At 43.4% G+C, this 9,068-nt stretch overlaps 2 protein-coding genes across 2 annotated transcripts; one reads left to right on the forward strand and one right to left on the reverse strand.

Annotated features, from left to right (window-relative positions):
• On the reverse strand, positions 1-3,043 carry LOC125728596 (lectin-like). Its single transcript, XM_049005492.1, has 6 exons — positions 3,017-3,043; positions 2,341-2,440; positions 1,514-1,659; positions 1,241-1,381; positions 984-1,095; positions 1-241 (listed from the first exon to the last, which is right to left on the reverse strand). Exons 2-6 carry the CDS (start codon positions 2,408-2,410, stop codon positions 147-149), a joined length of 564 nt encoding a protein of 187 aa, XP_048861449.1. The 5' UTR covers positions 2,411-2,440; positions 3,017-3,043; the 3' UTR covers positions 1-146.
• Positions 3,044-6,620: 3,577 nt separating this feature from the next.
• On the forward strand, positions 6,621-8,905 carry LOC125728603 (C-type lectin BfL-2-like). The gene is made up of 6 exons (XM_049005500.1): positions 6,621-6,648; positions 7,251-7,350; positions 7,440-7,582; positions 7,732-7,872; positions 8,022-8,133; positions 8,635-8,905. Exons 2-6 carry the CDS (start codon positions 7,281-7,283, stop codon positions 8,727-8,729), a joined length of 561 nt encoding a protein of 186 aa, XP_048861457.1. The 5' UTR covers positions 6,621-6,648; positions 7,251-7,280; the 3' UTR covers positions 8,730-8,905.
• The last annotated feature ends 163 nt before the right edge of the window (positions 8,906-9,068 follow it).

Consider the following 9,068-nt stretch of genomic DNA (forward strand, 5'->3'; position numbering starts at 1 on the left):
TGGTTGGTATTTAATTCGTTTTTTATTTTGCATGAGTTTAGCGAAGCATTTAAAAATTTTGCATTTTGTATGAATCTTCCTCTGTTTTTAAATTTTCATGTGCCGTCTGATTTTTATAAGCCGTGCCGTAGAGCGATTCCAGCATTTCAGTCTTCCAGCTCCTGCTGCCGCTTCTGCCACTTGAAGGCACAAACGAAAGGTTTCTGGTCGGTGCACCGAACATCATTCCATTCTCCCAAGACTGAAAGAAACATCATATATCCTGAAGCAAACTCTCTTTATACAAATATAAACACAATTTGTTTTTTTTTCAAGGGGGCGGCATGGTGGTGCAGTGGTTAGCACTGTTGCCTCACACCTCTGGGTACCAGGTTCGAGTTTCCGCCTGGGTCACATGTGTGCGGAGTTTGCATGTTCTCCCCATGTCGTCGTGGGGTTTCCTCCGGGTACTCCGGTTTCCCCCCACAGTCCAAAAACATGCTGAGGCTAATTGGACTTGCTAAATTGCCCGTAGGTGGGCATGTGTGAGTGAATGGTGTGTGAGTGTGCCCTGCAATGGGCTGGCCCCCCATCCTGGGTTGTTCCCTGCCTCATGCCCATTACTTCCGGGATAGGCACCAGACCCCCCGCGATCTAATAGGATAAGTGGTTTGGAAAATAAATGGATGGATGGATGGATGTTCTTTTCAAAGCACTACTGAAGTTCCACTGGAAACGTTAAGTATGCAAAATTTTCAGAAACATTTATCTCTTTATAAAAACAGGATTATGGTCTGGGGAGGAGACGCCTCGTGTAAGTTTGTTCTTTAGTTAATATTTCTGCTGGAAAAATTCACTTTGGATAAACGAGTATATTAATTAGATTTGGTCAATATATTATACTCTAATAAATGTTTTGTAAATAACCATTTTCCATGCTTCCCTCTGGCTACTTTCCCTCTGACACTCTTCTCCCATCTACGCTGCTCTCCTTTCTCTCTTACTTTTCCAGTTCATCTCCACACAGTTCTCAATATTTTGAGTGTCGTCTGGTTGACCTGGAACCCATTTCTTGAAATTCCAAAGAGAACCATCTGTCCAGATGAACTTCTTTGACTGTTAGGGGAGAGTGAGAAAGAGCGATATCACTGTTGTGGACACACAGGTCACTAGTCTGATATTATCGTCCCTAGTTCACAGTAACATTACAAGGCACATGGACGTCCCTGCCCTGTTCCCACGTCTCCCTGCGCTCCATCACCTGACCAAGCCTTTGACCGCCCAACCAGATCCTTGGTGAGGAGGAATTGTATTTCAACACGACAGCCAAGACATCCGCATTTGTTTGTTCATCGTGCACGGAGACCAGGCGACTCCCTGAAGCTGCATGCCTGCAAGCAGACTGGTACACAAAGGAACAATTAATCTGAATGCAGTATAGAAGTAATACAGATGTTGGCTCTGATACTGTTAGAATGAAATTCTTACAGATCTGCTACAAAATGAGGCACCTGGAGGACGGTTTGGGCTTTACCTCGGCATCGGCGAAGGACCTTGGTGTGTTGAAATACTTTATACAGTAGCTGCCTGTTTGGTACCAGTCCTTGTAATGTCCATTACGACACTGCTTTAGGATGTTGCTTAAGTAGTTCTGATTTTCTTCCACAGAGACACTGTGATCTGGTGGAGCACAGAAAACATAATGATTCCATGGGGCTGTGCTATGATCAAGAGTCCTAATCTGTCTGAGTGTCCATCCATCCATCCATCCATTTTCCAAACCGCTTATCCTATTGGGTCGCGGGGGGTCCGGAGCCTATCCCGGAAGCAATGGGCACGAGGCAGGGAACAACCCAGGATGGGGGGCCAGCCCATCGCAGGGCACACTCACACACCATTCACTCACACATGCACACCTATGGGCAATTTAGCGACTCCAATTAGCCTCAGCATGTTTTTGGACTGTGGGGGGAAACCGGAGTACCCGGAGGAAACCCCACGACGACATGGGGAGAACATGCAAACTCCACACACATGTGACCCAGGCGGAGACTCGAACCCGGGTCCCAGAGGTGTGAGGCAACAGTGCTAACCACTGCACCACCATGCCGCCCCCTGTCTGAGTGTCATCATACTGAATTCTCTCTCTGAAGTTACGATGATGGTAGAATGACAAAGGTTTTGGGAAACAGCCTTTAACTAGGAATGTTGAGATGTATGGAATTCTCAAACTGAGCTAAACAAATCATTTGGGGCCTGTTTGGATTCAGTCCTCATTGCCCCAGGATGGTCACATGTCTGACCCCCCCAATGGCCTGTTTAAGTGACCGTCAGAATGGCTTTATCAGGAAACTGACTGACCATCATCCGTTGCAGCTGCCATGGCAAACAGGCAGAGGAGTGCAACCCCCAGCAAGCTTGGAGTCCTCATGTCTCGGCTCTTCAGTCCCACAGCACCTCTCTGCAGAGAGCAAACCGGTGGTTACAGTTACGTTAAATAATAATCCCTAATATCGTGTTGATTAGACTTCACTCAGTTTTTCCACATCATGCAATTGTTGATGATATTTAGTTATAAAATTAATTAAATGTTATCTAATATAATTCAAAAAGACACATTTTAAAGTGACATTGCATTGCCACTGAAAAGTTGAAGACCCTGAAACAATGCAGGAAATTCTGGAGAAATGCTTCGTGTGTCAGTGGTTCTCAAATTTTCGATGTGTACCACCTCGAAAAATTTTATGGAGATAACTCTGCTTGCCACTAGAGGGCGTACCATCATTTGAGAACCACTGGTTTAAATGACCAGCAGGACTTGACATTGAATAGAGAGCTAATGATATTAAGCCACTTTGGTACGTACCAATAAGGACAGAAATTACATGTGTATATCCCTAAATAGAGGCAAATATATGCAAATATGTCAATTATATATTAAGCAATCATATATGTTCTATATATACATACGATCAAACATCATACAAAACTCATATGTGTGATATAAGCGGGATTTAGACAAATATCAAATGCTGACCTTTGAAGATCTGTGACTCTTCTTTCCCTCCTGTTCATTCTGGACCTTTTTATATACTTTTATCAGGAAATATAGCATAACTGTATTACACAACCAACCCACAGAATCACCCCCCACCTCAAGCCCTTCAATCTTGCCCACTTATTAAGTAATGCGTAAAATGGTTAGGGTCCACCTCAAGCCGCGGGTGAACTGCAAACTCTGATAACATTAATGGAGAAGTGACTGTCGACTCTTAAATTCTCTTAGTTTATCTTGAAATGCATGAAAGCAAGTCAAAGAATTGTCTCTATTTCATTTTTTGGGTTTCATACAGTAGAGGAAAGGTACTCAGTCATTTCCCCCCAAAATCCAAATTCACATCAGCGACACAAAGCCAAGGCCTGCTGGCCCCGTAAATTCTGCTTCATTCCGCCAGTTGAGTAGCCCTGCAGTCGAGGCTTGCTGAACACAAACATGCTGTCTGTGGTGACTGTGATCCACAGCTATTCATCATAATAAATATGACACGATGAATCCAACAAACATCTTTTAAAATATTTTAATATTAACAGAGGGTTACATCCTCATTGTGTTTTGTATCTGGGGTTTTCTGTGAATGTCCGATACACAACAGTGAGCAAAACATTACGACGTGAATAATGTTGATTATCTTGTAAAAACAGCACATGTCAAGGTCTAGGATATATTACATAGTAAGCCAGCATTTGGTATTCATAGTCCACATGTTGAATGCAATGGAAATGGCCAGGGCTAAAGATGTTAGTGACTTTGGTGAGGGCTAAATCGTTATGGCCAAATGACTTGGTCAGACTATCTCTGAAATGGCAACGCTGGCGGAGTGCTCATGGTGTTTATTACCTCCTGAGAGTGTTGCGAGGAGGACTTCTGAGTGTGTGGAGCTGTCAAAGTTAGACCGAGCAGACTTGGTTCACTAGACAAGAGAGACCCCAAAACAGTCATGCACACACATGCACACATAACTGCAAAAGACCAAGATAAGTAATGCATACATAGAGACAGCAGACAAGAAAAGAGACATCACCATCTAAAGGAACCAGCCCCACCCCAGATTTCAGTTCTCAGCCTTGCGCCACAACCTTGGAAAGTTCTCCAACCAAAAGATCATGTTCCTGGATCGTGCAGTAAGCATTGAGGGCATGGCGGTGGGCCCAGGAAAGATCACTGTGGTGAGACTTGCCGACTGCAAAGTGTTGCAGAGCTCTGCAGTTTCCTGGGTCTCGCTTTGTACTAGCGGTGGATTGTGTGAGACTTTGGCAGCGCTGTGACTGACCGACATGTGGCGACCCTTTGAGTGGTTCAGACACTGTGTCATCACTTTCACCTGCCTGCATGGATCGAGGCCCCAGTGCTGGCATACCCCGACTTCGCACTCCCCTTGACCCCGACGCCAACAACAAGGAGCTCAGCACAGTACAGTCGCAGGCGGGGGGGAATGGATGGTGCCGGACACTCAGGAATTACTGCATAACCCACTACGAGCTCCTCGCCGTCCCGTGTCACCACTTGCAGCCATATTTCTGTGCACGGTGCTTCCAGCAGCACTGTGACCGCCGTCCATCACCTGGTTGCTAAGCTTCTGCACCTCTGAGGGATAGCTGCATGCTAACAAGATAAGACTGACTGAAGACCCGCTAATTTTAGTCTACAATTCACCTCCCACAAATTTCCCTCCTTCAACCCCTAATCCCGCCGGCAAACTTCACCCCCATGCCCTGCCGAAAACTGCACGGCGAAGAGAGGAAAAATGGTAAAAACGAAGGACCCAACAGACGCGGTTATTTTTTCAAGGATGAGATTCAGATCACCAGCCTTCTACTTACCAGCACAAGGCCCAAACTGTAAGCCACGCCCACCACCCCACCAGCTGATTTGCAGCCCATACAAAGTGGACCCCAGCTTTATACCCCATATTTCCTGGGACAGTTTGCAGCCTCCTACCCCTCTTGTCTTAGAGTTATATAAACACTATACTAATGAAACACCCTGTCCCAGGCAGCGAAGGCCACCAAGCTTGGGTCCACCCTGGATGAAATGCAAGTCTATTGCTGCGCCATTGCTTGGCAAAATCTATGTTAATCTATGTTAATCTTTGCTCTGTATACATTTTCCATTGCATCTCAAACACAATGAATTCCTCTATCACAATTTACAAACACAGATTATCCTGATACTGTATCTACACACAAATTTGCTGAACAAGAGTTTTACTGTCTTGGTATTAGCTTTTCTACAAGGAGATGTTTCAGTCCATTTGGAGAGCATGTTCATAATCACTGATTAGAATAGAATAGAAGCATTTTATCCTCATTGCATGAATGTACAACTAAATTAGACGTGATCCCTGAAACAGATTCAACACAACACTAGCATAACTCTGCATATTGGGCTACAAACACAAACATATTCATACCCGTAACACATAACCATCTGAATAAAACCTGAATATCAAAAACTCCCATGGAGCAAGCCGAGCCCTGGGTTTATTTTAATCAGTCATGCTTAGGTAAGCTTTTGATGGATGTCTGCAGTTAACTGCCTCTGTGATGATTATCTGCTAGAGAAGGAAAGTTTGGTAAGTACCAGCCTGTGGAAATCGCCACAGCCCTCTGTTTGCTCAAAGGTGCTTCCCTGTGGTTCAAGTAGACGAGATGGGCTAACAAGAGGAGGAGAAACAGCACAAATAAGGCAGAGAAGGTCAGACATGTGACCGATAAGGGAGTTATCTGAACTGTCATCCTGAGGAGGACAGCAGTACTTCCTCCAAAAAGAAGTTCTGCTTATTACAGGAACTAAGTCTGCCCCATTAAGGAGCTCCACACACTCAAAAGTCAAACATGGGCCCAGATACTCATACTTATGTGGAAAAGTTCTCTTCTTCTCAGAAGTTTTTTATCCTACCTTCTGTTCTGTGTGTGCAAGGAATTTTTATTAGGATGCCATGTTGGTGATTGGAAAGTAATCGGGTTGAATCCCTACTCGACCCTCTAAATTATTTGAATGTTGAGCAGATGCTTCTTTGAATCATATATTTTTTTATTTAAATTTCTAATTTTAAAGTTTTTCTCCTCACAAATTGCGTTGTGGCCCTGTGTCTTATTTATTATGAAGATTATGATATTATGATGAATAGCTGTGGATCACAGTCACCACAGACAGCATGTTTGTCTGCCTCGACTGCAGGGCTACTCAACTGGCGGAATGAAGCAGAATTTATGGGGCCAGCGGGCCTTGGCTTTGTGTCGCTGATGTGAATTTGGATTTTGGGGGGAAATGATTGAGTACCTTTCCTCTACTGTATGAAAACCAAAAAATGAAATAGAGACAATTCTTTGACTTGCTTTCATGCATTTCAAGATAAACTAAGAGAATTTAAGAGTCGACAGTCACTTCTCCATTAATGTTATCAGAGTTTGCAGTTCACCCGCGGCTTGAGGTGGACCCTAACCATTTTACGCTTTACTTAATAAGTGGGCAAGATTGAAGGGCTTGAGGTGGGGGGTGATTCTGTGGGTTGGTTGTGTAATACAGTTATGCTATAGTTCCTGATAAAAGTATATAAAAAGGTCCAGAATGAACAGGAGGGAAAGAAGAGTCACAGATCTTCAAAGGTCAGCATTTGATATTTGTCTAAATCCCGCTTATATCACACATATGAGTTTTGTATGATGTTTGATCGTATGTATATATAGAACATATATGATTGCTTAATATATAATTGACATATTTGCATATATTTGCCTCTATTTAGGGATATACACATGTAATTTCTGTCCTTATTGGTACGAACCAATGTGGCTTAAATATCATTAGGTGCTCTGTATTCAGTGTGGACTCCTCCTGATCGCATAAACCTGAGGTTCTCAAACAATGGTACGCGAGAGGTTTCTGCCTCTAGTGCTCTGTGCAGTTATTTCCATTTATGCTGTCAGCCATAATCTTTTTCTGAGGTCATACACATCGTAAACAATTTGAGAACCACTGACCTACAAAACATTCCTGCCTTCTTTCAGGGTCTTTCCAGTGGCAATAGTGCCATAATTCACAGCATTTTGACAATCACTATAATAAGTAACATTTTGAACTAAATTACATAACATTTAATTATTTCATTTTGTAACTAAGTATCATCAACAATTGCGTGATGTTTAACCAACACGATATTAGGGATTATTATTTAACGTAACTGTAACCACCGGTTTGCTATCTGCAGAGAGGTGCTGTGGGACTGAAGAGCCGAGACATGAGGACTCCAAGCTTGCTGGGGGTTGCACTCCTCTGCCTGTCTGCCATGGCAGCTGCAATGGATAATGGTCAGTCAGTTTTCCGATAAAGTCATTCTAACAGTCATTTAAACAGGTCATTGGGGTTATGTTTGTTGTTGCTTTCTGTGCTCTGTCAGACACTTTGTCAATAGAAGAAGGGCAGAACGAGACCAGTCTCTTACTACGGCGCTGTCATGGAAGGAAATACAGGGACTGGTACAAAGTGGGCCCCTATTGTATGAAGTATTTCAACACACCACTCAGCTTCGCTAATGCCGAGGTAAAGCAAACCATCATCAAGGTGCCACGTTCTGTTGTGGTTCCATAAGTGAACCTAAGAATTCCATTATTCTAACTGTATCACAATCAGACCTAACATACCTATTACTGCTATACTGTATTCAGCTTAATCATTCCTCTGTGCACCAGATTACTTGCAGGCAAAAGGCTCCAGGTGGTCACCTGGCCTCAGTGCATAATGCCCGTGCAAACGCTGATCTCATCCGCATTGTGAAGAAACGCAGCCGCGGTCAGTGGTCTATCTGGTTGGGTGGAATGCGGCTGTGCAAGGTGACGGAGTGCCGGGAGACGTGGGATAGGGGAGGGCCCCTTCTGTGTGACCTGTAATGTTACTGTAGACCGGAATGTTAATATCAGGCTGGTGACCAGCATGTCCACATAACAGTGATATCGCTGTTTGTCTCGCTCTCCCATTACAGTCATCGAGATTCATCTGGACGGATGGTTCTCACTGGAATTTCCAGAAATGGGCTCCAGGTGAACCGAACAACGCTTGGAACAATGAGAACTGTATGGAGATGTACATAAAATGTAAGTAAGGGTGTATATTTGGGTATGGATGGTGGGGGTGTGTCCCTACCAATAATGTGGGAGGACTTTGTGTTTAGGGGGGTGGGGGTTGGGAGCGGATTTGAACCCATTCATTGTTGAAACGCAGCTTATGTCCTTAAATGTAAGGGAGAGAGATGATGTGGGAAACAGCCATGGGGACGCTTCAAAAACGGTTATTCACAGAACACTTATTAGAGTATTATGTATCGACCAAATTTACTTGTTAAGTTCTTTTGCCCAAATTGTATTTTACCAGCAGAAACATTAACTAAAGAGCATAAACAATGACGGACAAGGCATCTCCTCACCGGACTGTAATCCTGTTTTTATGAGGAGAAAAAAGTTTCTGAAAATTATGCATACTGAACATTTCCCGTGGAACTTCAGTTGTGCTTCGACACAAACAAGCTGCGTTTAAATTAGCATAACGCACGAGTTTATATTAGTCATATGGTTGAGGATGTAAAATTTTTCTTTCAGACATCGGCTACTGGAATGATTTTCCGTGTGAAGGACTGAGACCTTTCGTTTGCGCCTTCAAATCGCACAAGCGGCAGCAGGAGCCGGAAGACTGAAAAATGCTGGAATCGCTCTACGGCACGGCTTATAAAAATCAGGCGGTATGAAAAGACAAGCGAAGGGGGGGAAAAGTCATGCAACGTGCGATATGAGCAAAGAATCGCAAATGTTTTAAATGCTTCGCTGAACTCATGCAAAAAAAATAAATAAAAATAAATAAATATCAACCGTATGACTCTTCTGCATTCCTATATATTAATTATTTGGTTTAAATGCGAATATGCGTTAGGTGTAGCAGCCAATAATATAACACCTGCCGATATTTTTAACATGTTAATGGCAGTTATTACATTACTAGCTGATACATTATGCAAAATCAATTATTACATTTTTGA

This window comes from Brienomyrus brachyistius, unplaced genomic scaffold, assembly GCF_023856365.1.
Source record: "Brienomyrus brachyistius isolate T26 unplaced genomic scaffold, BBRACH_0.4 scaffold343, whole genome shotgun sequence".
NCBI classification, from domain to species: domain Eukaryota; kingdom Metazoa; phylum Chordata; class Actinopteri; order Osteoglossiformes; family Mormyridae; genus Brienomyrus; species Brienomyrus brachyistius.

What these genes read in the sequence shown, in the direction of transcription:
- LOC125728596 (XM_049005492.1), bottom strand. Translation starts at nt 2,410, where the DNA reads ATGAGGACTCCAAGCTTGCTGGGGGTTGCACTCCTCTGCCTGTTTGCC. An exon ending in GGTCCTTCGCCGATGCCGAG is followed by an intron (nt 1,382 to 1,513) that starts GTAAAGCCCAAA and finishes TTTGTGTACCAG; the next exon opens with TCTGCTTGCAGGCATGCAGC. An exon ending in GCGGTCAAAGGCTTGGTCAG is followed by an intron (nt 1,096 to 1,240) that starts GTGATGGAGCGC and finishes CTCCCCTAACAG; the next exon opens with TCAAAGAAGTTCATCTGGAC.
- LOC125728603 (XM_049005500.1), top strand. Translation starts at nt 7,281, where the DNA reads ATGAGGACTCCAAGCTTGCTGGGGGTTGCACTCCTCTGCCTGTCTGCC. An exon ending in TCAGCTTCGCTAATGCCGAG is followed by an intron (nt 7,583 to 7,731) that starts GTAAAGCAAACC and finishes TCTGTGCACCAG; the next exon opens with ATTACTTGCAGGCAAAAGGC. An exon ending in GTGGAATGCGGCTGTGCAAG is followed by an intron (nt 7,873 to 8,021) that starts GTGACGGAGTGC and finishes CTCCCATTACAG; the next exon opens with TCATCGAGATTCATCTGGAC.